The sequence below is a fragment of the Miniopterus schreibersii genome, assembly GCF_964146895.1.
Source record: "Miniopterus schreibersii genome assembly, chromosome: 7".
Lineage (NCBI taxonomy): Eukaryota > Metazoa > Chordata > Mammalia > Chiroptera > Miniopteridae > Miniopterus > Miniopterus schreibersii.
The window spans coordinates 79,956,023-79,980,986 of record NC_138108.1 but is presented as its reverse complement, the minus strand read 5'-3'; the positions used below and the strand labels follow the sequence as shown (position 1 = coordinate 79,980,986).

At 39.7% G+C, this 24,964-nt stretch overlaps 1 protein-coding gene across 3 annotated transcripts in view; it reads left to right on the top strand.

Annotated features, from left to right (window-relative positions):
* The window catches only part of CNTNAP5 (contactin associated protein family member 5), a gene marked incomplete at its 5' end in the record, with an annotated part of 726,412 nt that overhangs the window by 567,321 nt on the left and 134,127 nt on the right, over positions 1 to 24,964 (top strand). For all 3 annotated transcript variants that reach the window (XM_081142435.1, XM_081142434.1, XM_081142436.1), the window contains 3 exons: positions 7,211 to 7,367; positions 22,266 to 22,393; positions 22,532 to 22,702. In XM_081142435.1, the coding sequence (XP_080998561.1) occupies positions 7,211 to 7,367; positions 22,266 to 22,393; positions 22,532 to 22,702 (456 nt within the window). The remainder of the gene's footprint in view (positions 1 to 7,210; positions 7,368 to 22,265; positions 22,394 to 22,531; positions 22,703 to 24,964) is intronic.

Genomic DNA, 24,964 nt, shown 5'->3' with positions numbered 1-24,964 from the left:
TCTGAGAGAATTGGAAAGCCACATGCAAAAAAAAATAAAACCCAGATTACAATTTATCTTCTTGTACAAAAATTAATTCAAAATAGATCAAATACCTAAAAATAAGATCTGAAACAATAAAGTATATAGAAGGAAACACAAGTGCTAAACTTATGGACCTTGGTCATAGAGAAGATTTTATGAATTTGACCCCAAAGGCAAGGGGAGTAAAGGCAAAAATAAATAAATGATACTATATCAAACTAAAAAATTCTGCACAGCAAAGTAAACCAACAACAAAATAAAAATGCAACCAACCAAATGGAAGCTGTGTAAACAACAGCTTCAACAAAGACTTAATTTCCAAAATGTGTAAGAATTCATACAACTCAACAACAAAAACAAACAATCTTATTAAAAATAGACAGAGGGCCTAAACAGAAAACCCTCCCAAGGAGACATGCAAAAAGCCAACAGATGCATGAAAAGATGTTCAACTTCACTAGGTATTAGGAAAATGCAAATAAAAACAAATATGTGATACCATCTTAAAACTGTTAGAATGTGTATGTTCAAGAAGATAGGTAATAACAAGTGTTGGAGAGGTCTTGAATTAGAAGGAATCCTCCTTCACAACCACTAGGGAAAACAGTATAGCGGTTCCTTAAAAAACTAAGAATAGAGATACTATAGGACCCAGCAATTCCTTTTCTGGATATCTACCCGAAAAACTAAAAAATACTTATTTTCAAAAATATATTCACCCTTATGTTCATTGCAGCATTATTTATGGTGGCCAAGGCATGGAGACAATCAAATTGTCTTTAGATAGAGGATTGGATAAAGAAGATGTGCTACATATATACAATGAAATACTACTCAGCCATGAGAAAGGATGAAATATTGCCATTTGTGACCACATGGATGGACCTTGAGGATATTTTGCTGAGCAAAATAAGTCATTCATAAAAAGCTAAGAGCCATATGATTCCACTCACATGTGAGACAAAAAACTGAAACTCAGAGACAGACAAACAGCATTATGAAGGTAACCAAAAGGAAGGGATGGGGTTAATAAAGTGTAAAGAGGACTAAGTATATGGTGATGGAAGATGATTTGACTTTGGGTAGAGGGAACACAATGCAGTACACAGATCATGTGTCCTGGTGATGTACACTTGAAACCTGTATGACTCTGCTGACTAATGTCACTTCAATACATTAAATTAAAAAAGATTTATTTACTCTTATATTCATTGCAGCACTATTTATAATAGCAAAAACATGGAAACAACCTAAGTGCCCAGCAATTAATGGTTAGATAAAAAAGATGTAGTACATATGTACAATGAAATATTAGCCATAAAAGATAAAATATTGCCATTTGTCTTTGTCACAATGATCATACAAGAAGAAAAGATAAAAGACATCTAAATTGGAAAAGAAGAAGTAAAATTGTCATTATTCAAAGATGACATGATATTGTACATAGAAAACCCTAAAGACTCCACCAAAGTACTATTAGATTTGATAAATGAACTCAGCAAGGTAGTAGGATACAAAATTAACGTTCAAAAATTGATGGCATTTTTATACACCAATAATGAACTCTCAGAAAGAGAAACTAAAGAACAATAACATTTTAAAAAGTAAGACATCTAGGAATAAATTTAATCAAGGATGTAAAAGACCTGTACTTGGAAAACTATAAGACACTGAAAAAAGAAATAGAGGAAGATATAAACAAGTGGAAGAATATACAATGTTCATGGATTGGAAGAATTAATATTATTACAATATCCATACTACTCAAAGCAATCTATAGATTCAGCACAGTTCCTATTGGACCTTGAGGATATTCACAGAACTAGAACAAATATTTCAAAAATTTATATGGAACCAAAAAAGATCTCTAATAGCCACAGCAATCTTGAAAAAGAAGAACAGAGTTGGAGGGATTGCTATACCAGATATCAAGCTATACTACAAAGCTATTGTAATCAAAACAGCCTGGTACTGACACAAGAATAGGCATACAGATCAATGGAACAGAACAGAAACCCCAGAAATCGACCCACGACATTATGGTCAATTAATATTTGACAAAGGAGGCAAGAACATACAATGGAGTAAAGACAGTCTCTTCAATAAATGATGTTTGGAAAATAGGTCAGATACATGCAAATATATGAAACTAGACCACCAACTTACACCATACACAATAATAAATTCAAAATGGATAAAAGACTTAAATGTAAGTTGTGAAACCATAAAAATCCTAGAAGAAAACGTAGGCAGCAAAATCTCAGACATTTCTTGTAGCAATATGTTTGCCAATACATCTTCTAGGGCAAGAGAAACTAAGGAGAAAATAAACAGATGGGACTGCATCAAAATAAAAAGCTTCTGCACAGCAAAAGAAACCACTCTCAAAATGCATGGTTTGGGAGATCATATTTGCCTACCATACATCTTATAAGGGGTTAATTTCCAAAATATACAAAGAACTTATACAACTGAAAAAGAGGAAGAGAAAAATCTAATTAAAAAATGGGCAAAGCACGTGAGTAAACATTTCTCCAAAGAGGATATACAGATGGTCAACAGACATATGAAAAAATGCTCAAGGTCACTAGTCATCAGAGAGATGAACATTAAACCACAATGAGGTGTCACTTCACACCCTTCAGAATGGCTCCATCAACAAATCAACATATGACAGGTGCTGGCGAGGGTGTGGAGAAAGGGGAACCTGGTGCACTGCTGGTGGGAATGCAGACTGGTGCAGCCACTGTGGAATGCAGTATGGAAGTTTCTTAAAAAACTTAAAATGGAGCTGCCTTCTGACCCAGTGATTTCACTTCTGGGAATATATCCCAAGAATCCTGAAACACCAATCAGAGAGAACATATGCACCCTTATGTTCATAGCAATGCAATTTAAAATAGTTAAGATCTGGAAATAGCCCAAGTGCCCATCAGTAGATGAGTGGATAAAAAAAGCTGTGCGACATTTACACTATGGAATATTATGCGGCTGTAAAGAGGAAGGATCTCTTACCCTTTGGGACAGCATGGGTGGAGCTGGAGAGTATTATGGTAGGTGAAGTAAGCCAGTCTGAGAAAGACAAATGATCTCACTTAAATGTGGAATCTAAGGAACAAAATAAATTGACAAACAAGATAGAACTACAGACATGGATCATGAAACAGACTGACAGATCTCAGAGGGAAGGAGGGAAGAAGGGTGAGAAGAGATTGACCAAAGAACTTATAAGCATATATGCACAGCCCATGGACACAGACAGTAGACAGGGGAAGAAGTATGGAGGGGAGGGGTGGGAGATGGGGGGCAAGGGGTAAAGGGGAGAAAATGAGGGACATCTGTAATACTTTCAACAATAAAATAAATTAAAAAAAAACAAAAATACATTACCAACTGAAAATGGGAAATGAAATAAAATAATCCAAAAGAAAGTAAGTAACAATAAACATGGATTATTGACATTACAGTATGTGCTAGACATTTTAATTAAGGGAGTCATTCCATGCAGTAAGGAAAATAATGTGGTCAAGCAAATTTTGTGCAAATTTCCATGTGCCATGTGAAGCCTTTAATTAACCTGTCTTGAGAGTCCAGGAACCTTTAAAAACTTCACATATACTGCATTGGGGGAATATGACATTTACGCCTTTACACCATTTTGACTTTTTTCAATTATTGCCAAGACAAAAACGTATTGAGCAAATGTCACTTCAAAAGAAACGATGACCTAGTAGTGACCATTCCTCCTGGTGGCTGGTATTGACTGCTAAAAAAGAGCAATATAAAGAAAAGGCCTGTAGTTCCATAAAGGGACTTTTAACATCCAGAAATGGTATCCTGATCTTGTTAATTGAGTGGCTTAGAAACATACACAACAAACCCAAAAGAAAAAGCCAGCTTGGTCATTTGTGAAAATCTGAGAATTATTTTTTGTCTTTGAATTCTCTAAAGCAACAGAATTATTTTAATCAATTAAAGACCAAATATACTATATATATATATATATATATATATATATATATATATATATATATATATAAACACACACACACAGCCATTGGTGACAGCGTGGATGAATCTTGAGAGTATTATGTTAAATAAGTCAGATGAAGAAACAAAAAGCATATGGCCAGGGTGGGTGTGGCTCAAGTGGTTGAGCATAGACCTATGATCCGGAAGGTCACGGTTCAACTCCTGGTCAGGGCACATGCCCAGGTTGTGGACTTGATCCAGGCGGGGGCTTGCAGGTGGCAGCCGATCAATGACTCTCTCATCATTGATGTCTCTCTCTCTCTCTCTCTCCCTTCCTCTCTCTGAAATCAGTAAAGATATATTAAAAAAAAAGCATATGATTTCATTTATATGTAGAATATAAAACAAAAACTAACAAAGACTCTAACAAAACAAACAACCAAACTCATATGTACAGAATGGTGGTTACCAGAAGGGAAAGAAGGTGGGGGAAGGTGGGAGGGAATAAAGGGAGATGAATCAGTGGTAATAGAAGAAAATCAGACTTTCGATGGGGGCGTGCAATAGCGTACACAAATGTCAAATTACAAGCTTGTACTCCTGGAAATTATATAATGTTATTAACCATTGTTACTCCTATAAATTTAATTTTAAAAAAACCTGGTGATAGATTTTAAGAATTGCCTGACTTGCTCTTTGACCTTTACTTTGACCATTTACTCTTCTCCAGGTAGCCAGCCAGTTGGAATGTGCCCCTGCCTTCAAGTTTTGCTCAGTTTATGCTTTCATTCAGTTCTGCCCTGACTATTCTAAAATTGTGGCACAGCCTTCTTTCCACACACCTCACTCTTTCTTGGCCTCATGTATTGTTTCCATACCCTACCCCTTTCTAATTACTAAATTATTTATTTATCATTGTTGTCTACTTTTCATAATTACAATATACTCTTTTGAGAGCAGGGTTTTTTTTGTGTATTTGTTTTGGTTTATTTAAATGATTTAACCCAAGTGCCTAGAATAGTTCCTGTAATATTATGGATCTTCAGTAAATATTTTTGTAGGAATATATGTAATGTGTATGTAAAATTATAGTATATATTATGGATATATTCAAGATAGATATGTTATATATGTATAAATTATGCCTTATATTCCTGTCTACGTCTGTTGAGTCTTGAATGAAGGCACATGTAATCTCCAGTTTTTGTGTTTTGTGCTCCATCTAGTACTTCGCAGGGAAGGAAACACAAAGACGACAGCTGGGAAGAAAATTTAGCCATCACCCCCCTGCTCTCATATACGTGTGTGCGCATTTGTTTCTCTTCTCTTCCCTTTCTTCTTGCTCATCAACAATCAGTTTAAACAATTTGCCCCCTTTATTCTAATTTCCAGACATGAGGAAGGGACCCCAAGCCTTAGTGGCACAGGACCCTGATGGGTTCACGACAACACTAAGCCTGTGCTGGTGATGGACTTCTCCAGGGGCTCAGAATACCATCAAGATTTGGTAAAACTCCTGGGAGGGAGCATATGCTCCAGAAGCTGTGCACAAATTGTTCTTTCAGAACTCGTGCCATTTATAACGATGGTAATATAATTAAAACCTTGGTTTAGGTTTTGTACAAAACAGTCCATGATGACATTGAACTTCGCTGTGTGATTTGGATTCTAGATTACGGGGACAGTCGTGAGCAGAGCTAGAGGGAGGGAGAGGCAGAGAAAGTCCTTCCGTTTCTTGGACGCAAAGACAGCATCGACAAACATATGCAAATGCAAAACGTTTTCCCCTGTGCTGCTCGGACTCACCACTGAGAAGATTCACCTAAGCTTTCCCCAGGCCTGAAAGAGCTTTATGCTCCAAATAAACCCAGCAGCCCCCTCGGCCACCTGAGGGCGGCTTATCTGGGCTAAGAATTAGAAAGAAGCAGTACAGTGTTCAATGATTTATAGCTGTTTGAAACAAGGAAAAATAGTTCAGCATTTAGAATATTTGTTTACAGACATTTATAACTGTAACTCTAGCTTTCAAGAAAATAGAAGGGCTTGAAACATTTTAGGCTAAAAGAAGAGTGAAATGCTGGGGTGAGTATGGCCCTTCAGGCTGCCTGCCCTGGCTGCACACCCCGAGAGACTTCTGCCTTTCATAGCACCTTCCTCATCTGTTTCTCGTGACCTAAGGATCTGGGGAAAGCCCCAGGTTGCCACTGCTTTTCCTGTTTGCCTCAGTGATCTTGGAACTTGAGTAGTGAAAACGATCCACAGAAAGTTGCTGCTCTTTGTGTACATAAATAATCTGTTCAATATATGTTCATAAATCAACGGTTGCATAAAAATTAAATCCTGCCTAGGCAAAATTTAATTTCAATGTTGTAGCATTCTCAGACAATAATATTATTCTACTTTAAAGTGGTAAATCATTAACAATTGACCCTAATATTTTTTTCATCTTTAAAATTAAACACATATTAAGTGCCTGTTTTATGCTCAACAGGACCAAAATAGCAATTACGGAAGGGAAGGGAGACCTAACCCCATTCAGCCTAAAACTGTATTTATTAAATACCTCCACCTCTGCCTAGAATTGTGGTTTTCATACATTATCGTCTCATGAATAATAATTTTAATTTACAGAAGTATTTCAAATCATAAAAAAAATATCCAACAAATTTTACTAAACTAAACTTTACAAAGGAAAAACTTAACAAGGGCAAGGTTACGCACTAGCTTTTATGGGTTAAGTATGATGCTCAGAAGGATTGCTTTCCATTGATAGGTTTAAAGAAAAATTAACTTTTGTACCTATATATTAATTTTTTTAGTCTTAAATACGACTCAGTTTATTTACTCAGTTGTGATACCTTCTTGATTTGTAAGCATTTAAGTTCGTGAATCTGCCTCTGAACACTGTGATTAATCAATATCCTGCTATATACATACACACACACATGAACTTATTGGTTATAAGTACAAACATATGTAGATATAGATTTCTATCCATATACATATACATGAGTATAAGAGAGAGAGAGAAACTGGGGGAGAAGAAAAGAAAAAGAAGGAGGAGTATATATGTGTGTGTGTGTGTGTGTGTGTGTGTATGTGTGTGTGTGTGTGTGTGTATGTATTCTTCTCGGCGTTTCTCCCTCAGGGTCTGTGACGGCTGCTGTGCTGTTCCAGGCTTGCCCCTCTGACTGTGAAATGCCTTGTCTTTCAGATGGAGTTCCCTTTACCTGGTGGATGGGCCGGTCAAAGGAGAAGCACCCGTACTGGGGAGGTGCTCCTCCCGGAGTCCAGCAATGTGAATGTGGCCTGGATGAGCTTTGCCTGGACGTTCGGCACTTTTGCAATTGTGATGCTGACAAGGATGAATGGTAATTGGATCATAACCTTTCTGCAGGTGTGGAGGAAGCACATTAATTCATGCATAATATTTCCCCCAAGGGAAAAAGATATGGATGAGAAATCCAGTATACACTAGGGCTTCCTAATGATTGTGATAGTCCTTAACTTTGAAAATTGCCAGTTCTAATACTTTTAGGGCTATGACTGAGGTTTGTGCTATAAAGCATATTGTCCTACTATCACCTCCTTATATTCTGAGCATTCCCTTAAAAAATAATAAAATGTAGTATTTAGTTTTGTGATGTAGTCAGTGTTTCTAAAATGTGTGGAACATAAGTTTGGGGAGGACGAGTGGAAGCAGATAAGGATTTGTAACTACCAGACTGTGTTTTAGCTCTCTGATTTCCCCGCTGTTTTAGTCACCAGCCAAACCTATTACTGCCAATAAAAATACCACAAAGAAAATTGGTGCTTATTGAGCATCTATTTAACCCATTAACAACCTATTAATTCCTTATAATTCTCTCACTTTTGCATCTTAAGGTTGAGGAATGTGGGTTGCAGAGAAGTTAAACAATGTTCCCAAGGTCATACACACTACTAAGGGAGGTGCAGAATTTGCACTCTGGTATAGCTAGCTGGTGCCAGGGTCCCTCTTACTGTCTCACACCAAATTACCTTTGCCAGATACAGGTTAGTCTTTTGTTCCCATGTCCATGATATCAACCTTCCCTCTGTTCTTTGGGTGCACTGCTTGTTTTGCATTGTAATGATTATGAAAAGTGCACAGAACACTTCCAAATCTACTTTGCTTTGAGTGAACTTAGGCATTCTTTGGTTTTGGCTTTAAATTTCACATGTTCATCAAATGCTGCTCAATATTATCAGGGATTCCTAGGTCAAGCTGCTTTCAACTCAGTTGAAATTTATTTAAGCACTTTCCCTTCACTGTTAAACAATAGGGACTGTTTCAAATGAAATTTAAGGGTGAGTTAAAACCTCAGTTCTGGGAGGAGAGGACCAAAGGTTTGGCTCCATCATTTTCTGCTGGATAAACCAACCACCTCTTCAGGGTATGCTGGGGCTGCCAGGGCCCCAAGACCAGGTGCCTGGGGGCCTTCTGCACTCCTGGCACCCTGGCATGAGCTAATTCAGGTGAAGTTGACTGGAGGAAGGATGGTCTGCTTCATTCTTTGGGGTCCAACTTTACCCTGCAGTGACTTCTATCACAGCATCATGGATCCTGCAAATCAACTATAACTCATGTCTCTGTTAATACTTTGTCCCTCAAGACTCACTCCCGTGCAGTAAAACTCAGAGGCAGTTAGCTGAATAGATGAATTTAGAAGACCTCTGCAGATAAGTTATTACTAAATGGCATCTACAAGCATGAGAGCTATTTGTGAAAGGGTTGGATGGTTGTGTTGCCAAGAAAACATGTTCAAAATTCTCTGTAACCAGAAACTTAAAATCACTCATTGTTTATTCTTTAATTCCCATTCAGTATTGATAACATTAGAGATGTATAGATTTATAATCTTGAATGAAAGCATCTTTATTTCATTTTTCATCATCAGAGAAGTTGATATGGGAGGTAGAATATAAAGAATTATTGAGTGGGGAAGTGTTCTAATTACCTTCAACCCTCACTCTGTTTTTGGCTGAATTCTTGATCGTTGCTCACTGTTTCATTTCCTATGGTGTAGCCTTTTCACACTGATACAGTCCTTTCAATAGTGCCTTTGTGCCTTCCCTTCCCAAGGAACAAGTGACCAGGAATGGGCTTAATTTACTCAACGCTGGGAGGCAGCGTGAAGAATGATACCACATCACCTGAAAGTGGTAGATAAGACCATCATGTGGAAATGCCTCCACTCTCTCTTCTCCAGGACTTTCCACCAATCATCTCTTGTACTCAGATTTGAGGTCCTCTTTGGACTTGCTCACTAGTTTGCTACCCTTTGGACCTCTCATCTGTTGACTTAATTCTGTCATCTAGGCTATGCTCAGAACTCTTCAAAATGCCTTTTCACTAAACTCTGGGTCTGTCAATACCTCTGGTAACTCAGAGGTTGTAGCATATTTCATAACCCTTTCCATTTTCTTTAGAGCCAGGACACAGCCCATCTTCTATCTCTTTCTGTGGCAAACAATCTCTGGTAGAGCATCAGCATTTAATTTTAGCTGCAGGATTTGATCAACAACCAACCTACCAAGGATCAAGAAAATGATCTGAACTCCCATTTGTGAAGATGCAGTCAAGCAATTCTCTGTGCAGAGAAAGCAAGAGCATGATAGTCTCTACCCTTGAGGAACGTGTCACACAGTAGAAAATAAAAAGCCAGTTAGTTAGCAATAAATGGACCAGCATGATGAATTTCCTAATAAAAACAGGCACAGTTGTGCCAATACCTGGGGTAGATATGGGCTTGGATAATTAGATTTCAAGGAAAAGTGGTAGCTACAGTTTGAAGGACCAGAAGTTAGTTAAGTTAGTTTAATACAGGCAGGGAAATGTGAAATCATATAAAAAGCACTACTACTTCCCCAAACACTGGTATATTGGTGTGGTTTTTTGCACAGCTTTCATTTGGGGAACTTGCAAAGTGCAAAAACTAACCCAACTGTAAAACAGTTAATCATGTTACTTAACATTTTTCAGCCTCATTCTTGGAGGACGTGGTCAAGCTGGCTTTCCACTTGTTCTTCATTTTTGTTTCAGACAGTCATGCCCCTTTAAGTATCACTAGTCTTCTGCATGTTCCTAAGACACCTCAAATATATTCACATTGTAAAATCTTCTCAAGATCCTGCTCTTGGTAAAGTTAATCAGAAAACTGATTTGGGTTGCTATAGCATCTAGTAGATAGCAGTTTAATATGTTACAACTCCTAGAGAGTGTTGTCACTTAAAAATGTTCCCTATCGTATACTGAAGTGTTGTTATTTAACCTAATATATCTCATGTCTCATATAATAACCCCCCAAATTCTTGAGGTTTATTATTTTCTTTCCCCAGAAAAGGACCCTGAGGCTCTGAGACAGTGGCTTGGTTAAGGTCACATGACTGAAAGGGCAGAGTTGGGCTCCAGTTGAATTCGGTGATCTGCTGACTGACAGCAGGCAAGGAGCTGCCGAGTCAGGATTTTGAGTCGTGGCCAGCAAGGCTGTGAGAGAGACCTTTCCTGGGCCTCTCCAGTCAGGCCACGCAGCCTGACTCTCTTTCTGCTGTGCCAGGCTGTTCAGGGAGCCTCCCCTATCTTCCAGGCCTCTCATAATTGAGCATACTTTATTCTGCTTTAATAAACCTCTGTAACTGGATAAATAACTGGCTCCATATATTTCAGTGACAGCCAAGTCAATGAGGAAAATGAGTGTGTTGTGAGTATGGGTGAAAGTGTGGCAGCTCGTAGGATGGAGATGGGTAAAGGAAGAGAAATTAAGTCGCTCAGTGAGCACCAAAAGCACACTCTTTCTCTTAGGGTAAAGGGAAACCCTAGCTAGACATCCAAATCAGGAGTACCAAGCAGTCGCTTCTCCAGAAGCTTATATCCGGGCCAAAGAGTTAAGCAGGGAGAAAAAAAGAGAAAACTTGTAATGAGTAACAATTTCATAATCAGTGATTGTTCCAAAGGGACTTCTCTTCAATTTATTGATTCAACCTATAGTAATTCTCCATATCAGATGATTTGTGACACAGCTACGTCAGCCCAATGGGCTGCTTGCAGTAGGAAAGAAAAGTGGTGACAAATTCAGCCTAGAAATAGTACAGGCCAGTGTTGGACTGTGTGGAAATGGAAAATCAGACATCCACATAGAGGGGTACAGTGGATGACTGTAGGTGGATATGAAAGATGACAGGACAGGGGTGCAAAGGGTGGTTTGTACAGGGACACAGGGGGTGGATGTACAGGGACACAGGGGGTGGATGTACAGGGACACAGGGGGTGGATGTACAGGGATACAGAGGATTTAAAGAGGATGTTTGGGGTGACAAGTTGGAGGGCACTGGTACATAGTCCAAGGTATGCCTCTTGGTGATGGCACATGGGCCAAATAGGAAGTTTTTTCGTCCCAACCACCAGGTAGTACTAAAGTGAAGCTCTCTTAACAGCCAAACCTTATTTATTTATAAGAATACACAGAAATGTTTATTTGAACCTCACTAACTTAGTTTGTTGCCTTTCACTTTTTCTGCACCCTTGGATAAAGTGATATGGTTCAAAACAGGAAGATAAATGGCATAAGGTTTAGATTCTGGTATAGGGTTTAAATATTTTGCTACAGATTGCTTTTCTCCTGGCTATCAGAGAGTATTAGAAGCGACTGCTCTTCTCCAAAAGTTTCCTTTCTGTACATTTGCCTTCCGCATTTGTCATTGCTAAATACATGTCTAATCCAGTCCCAGGACCTTGGCCTCCAGGAAAGCCCTTTATTCCCTTCCCGTGAGATTTAATGAGCCAGTGCCTTTAGGAGGATGTCACTGGATGTATCCAAGGGGGTTAAGGCTTTGCTGTTTCCTCACAAGGCTCTTATTGACCTCTCAGCCCTCATTTGATTTCCTGGAGCCCGAGACCGCCACCCCTGAGATTTGCTGACTCAGTGCAGTGAAGGTGCCTCTACTTGGTAATATCCTGGATGGGGTGGGAATCCTGAATCCAGAGAGAGAGGAAAGGATTACCTCAGGACACGCTAAGGCTCTGTCTCATTAAAAAATAATATTATACAATCTCTGCTTGTTGAATTTTATTATACTAAACCTGTTTATGAGCTATTCCACTGTTTATTGAGTTTTGGAAGTGCCTTTGCCCCAAGCATGCAGAAATCATGAAGAGTTTATCTGGGCTTTTTCTCACTTAGTCCCTGGATTTCTGCATGCACCCAGCAGAATGTTTAGGGCCAGCGCCTTGTGTTGGAGAAAAGTATGCTTGGCATATAGGAGGCCCTTCGTGCTTTAACTGTTGAACGAATTAATGAAAAAATAATAAACGGGGTTATTTCCTTTCTCCCCACCCTCTCCTCCTGGCCAAATGCCCCCTCCACTTGGAAGTTACAGTCTGCTTTTTATTCATTAACTTTTCACTTGAAGGATGTATCCGGAGGCAATGTGGCACTGGCTTGTTTACACTAATGATCCCTGACTGCATTTCAGATTGTTCTCAGAATGTCTGTGGTGTGTCTGATTAGATAGAATAAAGGGCATCCTACACTCGAGAAAAAGAGAAACGGAGCAAAAATAGGGAATAGGAGCTGGACCATTCAGCACCAACACGTACATCATTATCTTATAGAGTTCTAGATGGATTGAATGGTTGCTATTTTGCCAAGAGTAGCATTAAGGAGTTTCCTTGTTTATATTTAATGATGCCACCATTCTATCATCTATTAGAAAAATAACTAAGATAAGCAATTTCAGACCCATTGTTCCTAGAAACAAAACATAGCTATGAAATACTCCTTTTTATACTTATAGGAAATTATCAAATATGTAAACTGAGGCTGCTCTTACATCCATTATCTGTCAAGCTATACAGTAGCACTTTCTCTAAATTACCCGGGAAGCCACGTTACTTGGGTAATTACAAAATTGTGAATATCAGAAATAGAACTCAAAAGACAATATTAAGATTAAGAGTTTGCATTTATATAGTATATTTATATAACATTTTGGTTTGCACTATTATCACATACCAAAATATTATAATTCAACTTAAAAATAAAATAAGACTTTGGTTTCTAGTTTAATCCTCATGCTGACTACTAAGTGTATGCCATTACTCACCTGATGACAGCAAACCTCTACAAGTGTGCTTACAATTGTCAGTTTTGATCCAACCAATTTAGGTGTATATATTTCACCATGCCTAAGGGGAATATTTTTCTGTTTTTTTAATTTTTTTTATTTTAATTTTTTTTATTATAGGAGCCTTTTTATTAACAGAGATATATTCTATATAGTATATCCTTATTGTGAAATGTAAATATTTTAGATTATTTAATTTAAAAAGTTGCCCTGGCCAGGGAGCTCAGTTGGTTAGAGCATCATCCCAATACACCATGATTAAGGTTTGATCCCTGGTCAGGGAGCATACAAGACAGAACCAATGAATGCACAATAAGTGGAACAATAAATCAGCGTAGACGCTCACCCTCATAGCCACTTAGAATCCTCTCACTTCTGCCCCACATGTTAAATCTTACATGTGAAAATAATAATTGGGCAGGTAGGGCTCTTCTACATATAAATATCTTCTTATGCATATACCATATTTATCAACAAGTCAGTTTGTTCATTTTTTACCAAATGTGAGATTATATTACATATGATATTCCGCAACTTGTTTTCCCCATACAAGACATCTTGGGGAGCTTTTACTTGGCATCATTAAATAAGCATGCAAATGAGCGCATCCTGTTTATTCCAGTGGCTAAAGGGTACCCCATGGTATAGTTGCATCATTACTTAGTTTACCATTCCTCTATGATAAACCTTTTAGTTATGATTTTTCACAATTAAAAAAACAGTCAATGAACATTTTAAGTCTTAATTTATACTTTTTTTCCACTTTTAAAATTGTTATTTCTATTGCATGGACTCCTTGTTTAGAACTGTTATGTTCCCCGCTTTTGTTCTTGGATAGACATGTCCAAATTGCTGAAGGGACCCAGGACTTTATGCAGACCCAGGGCAGTCAGTTCAGGGCGGGCTGCCGGACTCGGGTGAAGTGATCTTCTCCCACAGAGACAGGCAGACTCCCTGGAGGCAAAACAGGCCACAAAGGATGACACTATTCCACCCTCTTTTAGCTCAGAACTCGCTGGGCCCTCAGCAGGCAGGGGCAGGCCTGGCAGAGCCCTGGCGATGCCGAGTTCCACAGTCTCTCTCTGGTTTGTCTTTCCTACCCCGCCGGCGCTGCCCCCAGGCAACACTCGGCTCACTGCACACACCCCAGGGGCTCCGCTTCTTTCAGAGCGCAGAGCCTCTGTCCCTCAGAGGAAAGAGCAGGAAGAGCAGCAAGCGCAGGAGGAAAGGGGGAAGCGGTTCTATCTTCTTTGCGAATATGCCGTGTAGGTTTTTAGTGAAAACATTATGTCCCAAAACATGTAATACATTTAGAACTCACACAGTTGAACTCACACTTAGAACTCACAGCCTGATTTGCTGGCAGCGCCCTCAGTTTCTGTGTGGAAGGTGCAATTTATCCCCAAGCAACACTGTATTCTATAACGGGATGGTCACATCCTGGATTTGTCACTTATTAACTACAGATTCTAAGTCACTCAGCCACTCTGAGCTCCAGGTTCCTATTTTATGAAAAAAGAAATAAAATAAATTATCTCTCGGGGATAGTGGCTGAGTTAGCAATAATTTGTGCTTCTAGCAGATATACCATGTATTTGGTTCTCAAAAATGTGTTAGTCATCATTTCTATTAATTTTTCTATTTTTACAGTATCTTAAATAAACTGTAAAAGGCCACATTTATTTATAGAAGTTAAACTAATTTCTATGAAATGTATATACACATATATAGAGTAATGTAAAATAATTAAAAGAGCATGCCAGAACAGTTAAAGATATCACTCAGCAAATAAACTGTAGGTGAAATGACAAAAGAACACTGAAGGCCCCTCTCCCCAAAACAAGGCTGCCCTCTGAGCGTTCACTAGTAAAATCATCATGTAATGGATGGGTCAGCCTGTGATAGAAAAAAGCTGGGAGATTGCTTGTAACTGTAACCAAAGGGTTTGTGGACTCCTGGAACTCCTGTCAAGGTGACCCTGTGTAACGTCAGGGGACACGGGCCTGGGACATGACTGCAGATTAGTAAACTGAAACCTAGTCAGTTGAATTGTTTCTTGTGTGAAGGAAGCTTGTGCGAGTGGAATGGGCATGGTCAGCCTGAGGCCAGGACAGCTCAAGGGCTCAGGACCTGGTGCCCTTGCCCTGGGAAGGTGTAGACTAAAGGTGGAAAATGACAGCTTTCGCTCCAACTCAAGGGTGAGCTGCTCTCTGTGGAAGCCAGGCCAGGCCAGGAGAAGAAGAGGGCTCAGTGGTTTCAGCAAAGGCTTTGCCATCCAATTCTGGCCCCTTCACTTGCAAATGATGCACCCTGAGAAGTATGATCACCTCTCTTAATCTCAGTTCCCCCTCCTGTACAAGGCAGATAATAACTATAATATCATCATAGGGTTGTTCTGAGTATTAATTGAGAAAAGGTGTAAAACTCTATTTTGATGTTCACGTGGCCAGGAAAAGGCAACAGGCAGCTCCTATGTTCAGCTCCAGTGATGTGAGGTGCTTGGCTGAATCCCAAAGCCATTAGTAGTTTCTAAAAATAGAGGCCCCAAACTCGGGCAGTGCCTCTAACTTATGGATCATTTTCTTTAGAAAGAACTTCTCTCTGTAAAAGGCAATTGTGGTTTTAAGTAGTATTTTATTGTTCACTCTATTACATTAAGTATTTTGGAATTTGGACCCTGCCTGTAAGAAACAGAGACCTCTTCAAAGGTTACATGCTATCAAGAATGAATTGTGGTTTACCTTTGTACATATGTTTCTGGAAGCAGTGTGGAGAGGATTAAGATTAGGGATTAAAAGCAGGGAGCCAGGTTAGGTAATCAGACCAAGGCCCAGGATGAGACTCTAAGGCTCCCAAATAAAACTGAGGCCAGGGGTTAACAACCAAAATTTATAAAGAACACAAACAACTCAATATCAGAAAAACAAACAATCCAGTTAAACAATGGGCAAAGGATCTGAATAGACACTTTTCCAAAGAGGACACACAGATGGCCAAGAGACATAAGAAAAGATGCTCAACATCAGTAATTACCAGAGAGATGCAAATTAAAACCACAATGAGATATAAACTCACACCTGTCAGAATGGCTCCATCAACAAATCAACATACATCAAGTGCTGGCGAGGGTGTGGAGAAAGGGGAGCCCTTGTGCACTGCTGGTGGGAATGCAGACTGGTGCAGCCACTGTGGAAAAGTGTGGAAGTTCCTCAAAAAATTAACAATGGAGCTGCCTTATGACACAGCAATTCCACTTCTGGGAATATATCCGAAGAAACCTGAAACACTGATTCGAAAAAATATATGTTCATTGAAGCTCTATTTACATTAGCCAAGATTTGGAAGCAGCCCAATTGCCCACCAGTAGGTAAGTGGATAAGAAAGCTGTGGGACATTTATACCAAGGAATACTGTTCAGCCATAAAAAAATAAGGAAATTTTACCTCTTGCAATATCATGGATGGAACTAGAGGGTATTATGCTATGAAATAAACCAGTCAAAGAAAGACAAGTACCATATGATTTCACTTATACGTGGAATCTAATGAACAAAATAACAAAACAGAATAGAAACAGACTCATAGATACAGAGAACAGACCGACAGCTGTCAGAGGGGAGGTTGCTGTGGAACTGGGTGAAAACAGTGAAGGGATGAAGCAAAACAAACTCACAGACACAGACATAGTGTGGTGATCACCAGAAAGAAAGGGAGAGAGGGAAAAGAGTTCACTGGGTATTAATGGTGATGGAGGAGACTAAGCTTTGGATGGTGAACACATAATACAATATACACATTATGTATTATAGAATTATACACCTTGGCTGGGTAGTTCAGTGGTTAGAGTGTTGACCCCCTAGGCCAAGGTTGTGGGTTTACTCCCCAGTCAGGACACATACATGAATCAACTGATGACGCTACGTAATTGGAGAAACAAACCAATCGCTCTCTCTCCGTCCCTTCCTCTCTAAAATCAATAAGTAAAATGTTTAAAAAAGAATTGTACATATGAAACCTATATATTTCTATTAACCAATCTAAATCAAATAAATTCAATTAAACAATAAAAATAAATAAAAAAGCTGAGGCCAGTGGATGAAGATAGGGCAGTTGAGCTGAGAGACGTAAAGAAGGTGGGATGGGTAGAAGCTGGTTGAGCAAGAATAAGTGAGGAACCCGCCCTGTGGCTCAGTTGGCTGCAGGTTTGATTCCCCGTTAGAGCACATACCTAGGTTGCTGGTTCAAATGCTGGTCAGGGCGCATATGGGAGGCAACTGATGGATCTCTCTCTCTCTCTCTCAAATCAATAAAGTAAGTGGAAAAATATAAGAGATAGAGACCTGTATGGGTATGGACTGAGCAACTGGGGGCACAGGGCTAGGTCATCCACAGAACTGAGTAGCACAGACAAGTAGGATAAGCAATCCTGGGAAAAGTGGTAAGTGGAGGAGGTTTGGGGATATTAGTTGGAGATGACTTCCATTGACATCCAAGGGAGAAACTTAGGAGGCAGTTTTCCATATTCATGGAGAACACATTTGTGTGTAACAGGAAAGATGGAAACGCTGCAAAATGCTGTAACGAAGTGGAGTAAGTTAGAGGCTGACATATCTCATGGAAATTAGCAACTCTCTGAGAGAAGTTTCCTTGGAGTGAAGGGAGAGAAGGCTGACTGGGGCGTGTGCTTTGAGGAGGGAAAGGGAGAGGAGCCCATGAGCTGGGAGAGAAAATGTGGACAGTTCCATGAAGACCTTTACAGCACATCTGAATGCTTCTTTCTTTCATATTCTGAACAGGTAAATCAATTATGTCTCCTAAATTTTCATCTGTGGTAGTCTTTTTTAATCCATTAATACTAATAAAATCTTGAGGGCCATTTTAATTTCTTTTTTCTTCCATTTGTTTTATTGTTGAAAATATTACAGATGTCCCTGTTTTTTCCCCACATGGAACCCCTCCAGCAGGCATCCGCCCCGCCCCCCACCCCCCGCAGGTCTTCTCCACACTATTGTTTGTGTCCATAGGTCATGTATATATGCATCTAAGTTCTTTGATTAATCTCTCCCCATCAATCCCTACCCCCCACCTTCTTTCTGAAATCTGTCTAACTGCTCCATGCTTCTATATCCCTGTATCTATTTTGTTCATTGGATTATTTTGTTCATTAGATTCCATATATAAGTAAGATCATGTGGTACTTGTCTTTCTCTGACTGGCTTATTTCACTTAGCATAATCTTCTCCATCTCCATGAATACTGTCCCAAAGGGTACGAGATCCTTCTTTATTACAGCTGCATAGTATTCCACAGTGTAAATATACCACAGCTTTTTTATCCACTCCTAATGAAGTATCACTGGGTAAACTTGGGCTGTATTTATATAATAAGACCTAATTTTGCATTCTCACATCTACTTAGATGAGCCCTTCAGTTTCAAGTTTCTAGAGTATTTATACAAGAAATATGGTTTCTGAAAATTTTAAATTTCTGCCACAACCTCCTTGTTTTGCTAGGAACTGGAAACAAGACTCTATCTCTGGTGTGGCCAGTGTGGGGCACGGGGAACAGATATCACCTTCAGGTGTGGACTTTATATGGGACCACAGTAAATGCTTTCCTTGTGTTTTTGGACAGCTGAGTGGCCCTGTAACTCATTTGAGCTTCGTGTCATTTAATCCCCTAGTGCTCTTTTATCTGGAAATCCCTAGAAGGAAGACAAAGTGAAATAACTGCCTTAACTAAAGTTAAGATAGAATTATTGGCAGGCATCAACCCGGTCCTTCAGACTCGCAGAGTTGCTTATGGGCATCTTACTGCCTGTTCTGCCTTTGAAGCCACAGGCAGTGGGGGCTTTGTGTTACCCACTCAAGAGAAGTGTGTCCCTGGCCGGGCGAGGCTCAGTGGTTGAGCATCGACTTAGGATCCAGGCGAGTGGGGTTCGATTATTGGTCATGGCACATGCCCGGCGTGTGGGCTTGATCCCCAGTCGGGGGCATGCAGGAGGCAACCCATCAATGACTCTCTCATCATTGATGTTTCTCTCTCTCTCTCTTCCTCTCCTTTACTCTCTCTGAAATCAATAAAGGTATATTTAAAAAAAAAAAAAAAAAAGAGAGAGAGAGATGTGCAAACTGTCTTGAGACTAATCTACTCAGATTCACACAGGGGCTTCAAAGGGAGTTGAAGTCTGGGGTCCTTTGCATAAATTTCTATGTTTCTCTATCCTATGCATAATGTTTTATTTGTTACTTTGGAGTGACTGAGAGAAGGTATAAAAAGGAAAAACCAAACCAAAACACAACAAAACTCTTTATAGACTCAGTCACCCAAATGACTCTCCTGAAAGAAGCTTACAGAGCAGCAGGTCACTAACACTGTTCGGTAAAAAAAGCAAACAAGAACATGTGACATTTCACCACCATTAACCATACACTAAGGACATCAGAGGCCCTTGTGCTCCACAGTCGTGAATTTGTAAAATCTCAAGATGCAGATACTAAACTGAGAACACACTGACTAATTCCGTGCCATACGTTTGCTCCCGAGAATGTGTTTTCAATTCTTTTTCTTAATGTATAGGTTTTTATTAGGTCATGTGTGTTTCTTGAGATCCACATTCCTTGGTCCACTGATTCCGCCCATGCCAGTCTGATTCAAAAGGCAATGATTTCCCACTATGACACAACCACTCCGTACTTATAAAGTGTGTAAGTAAGTGCCCTGTCCACTTAGGGAGAGCCTCCTGTATTCCAAACAAAGACAAAGTCTGTAAAGTGTTCAAACAAAAGAGAAAGAAAAACACAAGTTAATTGGTAGAAAGTCAACCCTTCAGCTGTAGATCCCCTTCCTAGCACTAGATACCATCAAAATTTGTCTCATTTTCTTACAGTAAAATCCACCAACACCACCCACCCTCCAGATATTCTGCCCATTAATGCTTTCAAAGGTTTGAATTGTATGTGCCACTCACAAATTGAATTAAATCCGATCTTATCTTCACTGTGACTCTAAGAGCAGGAATAAATATTCAAAGGCTCCCTGCTGCCTTGGTTGCCCGTCAGCTGAACATATTTCTCACAGGCATTATATTGGCCAGTGCAGTGTTGGGTCTCACCACACTTTTTTTTTTTTTTTTTTTTTAATTTTAAATTCATTGTCAAGGTTTAAAAATTGAGAATTTTTACATTAATATTCCAGGCTAGCCCACTGGCCTTATGTTCATGAGTAGCATAATTACTGCTTTACTAATGGCTGTCACTGCCTCCTTTGGACAGGACACCTACTCCCCACCAGTCTTCCTGCCTCTCTCCCTCTCTCTTCTTCCCCTGACAGTGAAGCTGTGTGTCAGGTTCCATTTAGCATCTAACACACAGCCAACTTCATGCATTTTTATTCCCTTTCTGGTCCCTGTAGACATTTGACTTTGTATCTGTTTCTATCTCATTAAACAACTTTGGAGAGCAGTTTCATTTCTTTAGATATTTGTTTTAGTTTTCAGATAAAAAATATTTTTGGTAATGGGATTGCATCATCAAACTTAATATGAATGTTTTCTTCTCTTTTATTTGGAAAATATTTCTATTCTTAGAGTGCTTTTTGGATATCCCAACACTTTGACATACAGGCATCAAAGAGACATAGACAAGAGGACAGTGTGTAAGGGAGGCAGTGGTTAGTTTTGATGGGCAAACTTCAGAACTGACCATTTCACCTAGGAACTAAAATGGAGAGAAACGATTCCTAGAGAAACACTGCTTTGAGAGAGGATGGGGATTTTGTCTATTCTACTCAGACTGCTTGCACTCTAATTTGAAATCTCTTCCTGAGAAAATATCCGAATGTGAAGACACAAAATTTGTTCTATGTCCAAGGAACATTCAGAGATGTACTTTCAAATAGAAACAAAGCCTTAGTTCATATGAGAATTAAAGGAGTGTCCCTACGCCCATTTTCAGCATTCCCCATAGGTTGGACACCATGCTAAGTGGCTATGTAATCTCGTTTAACCCTCTCTATAACTCTGTGGTACAGAGTATACGTCCATTTTAAAGCTGAGGACACTGGGGCGATGCAGAAATGGAGTGGTCTGCCCAAGCTAGCACAGCTGGGAGCAGGGGACTGAGATTCCAGGACAAATCTACCTGTTTCTAAAGCTACATCCTCAAAGCACTTTGTCACACTACTGGGTCCTTGCCATGTTTCCCCGATTAATAATCTGGATTATTATTTTTGTTGTCTCTAAACTCAGAGCTATAAGTGATAATGAAATAGGTTGTTTCTTACCGTTTTGTTTACTTCCTTGTGACTACAGAGAGAAAACCAATATGAATCTGCTCCTTCATGCTCTTGTTATCAAGTTGCTGCATCACAAACTTTGTCCTGAATATTGTTCTGTCTTCAAAATATCTATTAATTCAATATCAGTTTCTTACCTGAATTTTTGTTTTGTTTCAGTTAATGGTATGCTCTTATCTGTAGTCCAAAAACACAACTTACAAAGAGAAAAAAAATCAATAGTTTAACTGCATTATTTAAAAAAAAATTTTTTTTCACAAGCTGACGAGTCAGTTTCCTACTTGCATAATTAATGAAGACAAAGCCAAGTCCTTAACTACCAAGATCCTTGAAACACAGAACAAACTGAAAAGCTGTAACGACTGGCTCGTCCCTAGAGTGAAAGGTGACGAGAAGCATCTTGGGCTGACTGGGCACTGTTGGCAGGTGGCTAACACAGCTCCTTGGAGTGACTGGCGCAGGATTTGTGATGCCCGTTTCCAGTAGCTCCTGAGACAGCCGTCTCCTTATGGAGAGGCCCTGCTCGGGGTTATCAGCCCTGGCTGGGCGGGCGGCTCAGCTACAGCAGGCAGAAGCCACCTGCAAACTCTCTGTGTTTCTGGAGGGACCGAGGGGTGATGTACGATCCGCTTGGTTTGGAAGCTGGCCGTGGGTTTTGCAGTGGGCATGCTAGACTCACACACATTTAGGAGATGAAAGGCCCTCGGTGCCCTCCTCCCGGCACCACCCTGCTGCGACTGCCCAACCAGCTGGGAAAAAGAGGAGTCTGGGTAGAGAGTCCCTAGATTATCCACATTTTCTCCTCTCTTTTCTTAAATTTATGTCTTGCAGGACAAATGATACCGGCTTTCTTTCCTTCAAAGACCACTTGCCTGTCACTCAGATAGTTATCACAGATACCAACAGGTCGAACTCAGAAGCTGCTTGGAGAATTGGGCCCTTGCGCTGCTACGGCGACCGTGAGTACTAAGGAAGGGGCTCTTTTTGCCCCGCATGGGCCCGGGTGTTCTGTCCCCTCACCCCGTCCCTGCACTTCCCTGCCGCGAGCCTTACGGGCCGCGGCGGCCCACCATGCTCAAGGGGCCTCTTCTTCGCAGGACACTTCTGGAACGCCGTCTCCTTTTACACAGAAGCCTCCTACCTCCACTTCCCTACCTTCCACGCGGAGTTCAGCGCTGATATTTCCTTCTTTTTTAAAACCACGGCTCTCTCTGGAGTTTTCCTAGAAAACCTTGGCATTACGGACTTCATCCGACTTGAAATAAGCTGTAAGTTCCTCGTTGATGAATGACTCTTGTAGTTGGTCAACAGAAGCAGCTTCAGCCTTATCTTTGCCACCAAGTGCCTGTTTGTACCACAAAACTAATCTCGCTGGACATCTGTAAAATCAGCAATGGCAATTTCTAGTTCTTTCTAATGCTTTTTGCATTATTGTTACCTGTCAGTATTTAATCAGTCATTCTCTCACCAAAATAATGCATTTCCCAAATTCCGGTGGATACCGATGGCAGTGTTCTTGGTCTGATCCATGGGTATTTCTTACCTATGGCTTTAAGCAACCATACCGCAGATGCGTTCATTGCATTTCCACGGAAAGCTAATGTGTTATTTTCATGCATCCTTTTCTTATTGGGGCCCACTTTTTTGTTATATTTTGCTCTGAAAGTAATTTCCTCACTTATGTCACCCCATTAGGAGTGTGTCACCACCCAGCAAGAGTTCCCACTGTTTCTCTCCCTCTTCCCATGAACTCGGGTGTATTTAGTGCATTGGACAGCAGGCTGGATCATTTTTAACACCCTATCTCCTAATTACATGTTATATAAAAAGGGAAAAGTCCTTACATATTGGTTTTTCTATTAACAATAATAACATTAACATTTCTGTTCCTTAAACTTCTACAAATTTATGAATGACTTCATCAAAATTGATTTTCTCTGCATGTCCTTGTTTAAAAGACCATAATCAGGTTTGCCCACCTAACTTCTCTCATATTTATCAAAGGATATTTTTTTTTTCATATTGAGCAATAGAAGTATAAATTTAAAGAAATGTTTTAAACATAGGGATAAGTTTGGTACAGATTCATAAAAATTCCATTCTATAATAAATTCAAAAAAATTGCAATACTTTATATGTAAATTTTTCAGAATCAAATCTAACATCTTTCAAATATCTCTGCAATAAAAAATAATCCACGAAAATGTTTTTACCAGAAAGTTCATCATATATCGCTGTTCTATTTGGCAAAGATCTAAGAGTTTCTGAGGATTTGAAACCGCTTGAGCTCTCTGTGTGCAGTTTGTATCCCCACCTCGATGGTACCATACATGTGTTTCGACAGGTGTGAATTCAGCAGTAATATCTCAGTGATAACAAAAGTGAAAAATCAGAACTTGAGGTCTTACTCTTAAAAATAAATACATACAGGGTGAGGCAAAAGTAGGTTTACAGTTGTGAGCACGGGAAACAGTTCCTATATTATTATTTATTAATCATCGTATTATTTGTCAACTGACAGCTGTAAACCTCCTTTTGCCTGCCCTGTGTATTTGAATCTGCTGTGTTCAGGAGCCAGTAGTAGATCTGCAGTTCTCTGCATTAATTTCCCTCTTGAATATAACATTTTCTAAATGGTAAGTAATAATAAGTGCTCTTTGAGACTTACATTATTAAACATTAAAACTAATATTAGCATTGGTTAGGACTTAGACCAAAAACATTCTTTTTTTGTTGGAGGACTGTTTTATCACTGATGCTTCGAATCACTGGCACATGGCAATCGTGAAACATCTGCTTTCAGCTGTGTGCGCTAGTTTTCCGACTTGCTACACTCAGGGTACCCCCTAATTCCTCCGGCACAGGTGGGCTGTTCGCACTGTCCTGCCTTTGTTATACCCATAACCATGAAGACTCATGTTTGTCATTAGGAGTCTCGTTTATCTGTGTCTAAATGGATGTTTTCTATAGTTTGACTGAGGCAATTGACCATATTACAATAATGTGACCTCATCATAGTCCCTTGAAAGCAAAAGTAATGTCTAACCCACAGAAACTTGGAACCTAAGAGCTCTAGCAAAAGAGCACAATAGTGTGGTGAAGGCCTGAGGTGGGGGGTGGGCGAGCCAGGTAGAAGGGGCCAATGGGGAATAAAACAGGACATCTGTAATTCTTTCAACAATAAAAATAAATTTAAAAAAAAAAAGAAAAGAGCACACAGCCCTGTCAGGAGGAAACAGCAGCAGCATCTGAGCACTTCTGCAGACCTGCCCGCAGCCCAGTGCTCCTTCTGCAATTGCACACGATTCACAGGGGGGAAGGGATTCTTTAAGTGGAAGCGTTGACCTCCTTTTACTCCAACAATTGAGACTGTCACTGGGAGGAAACTCCTGGCTTTAGTGTGAAATAAGGTCCCTGGTACCTAACGGCCTGGAACTGAAACGTGGAGTTGAGTGCCAACAATTTCATAATACGAATATAATAACCGCAACTAAATTTAATAAAAATTAGGCCCCAAGGCCATTTGATTC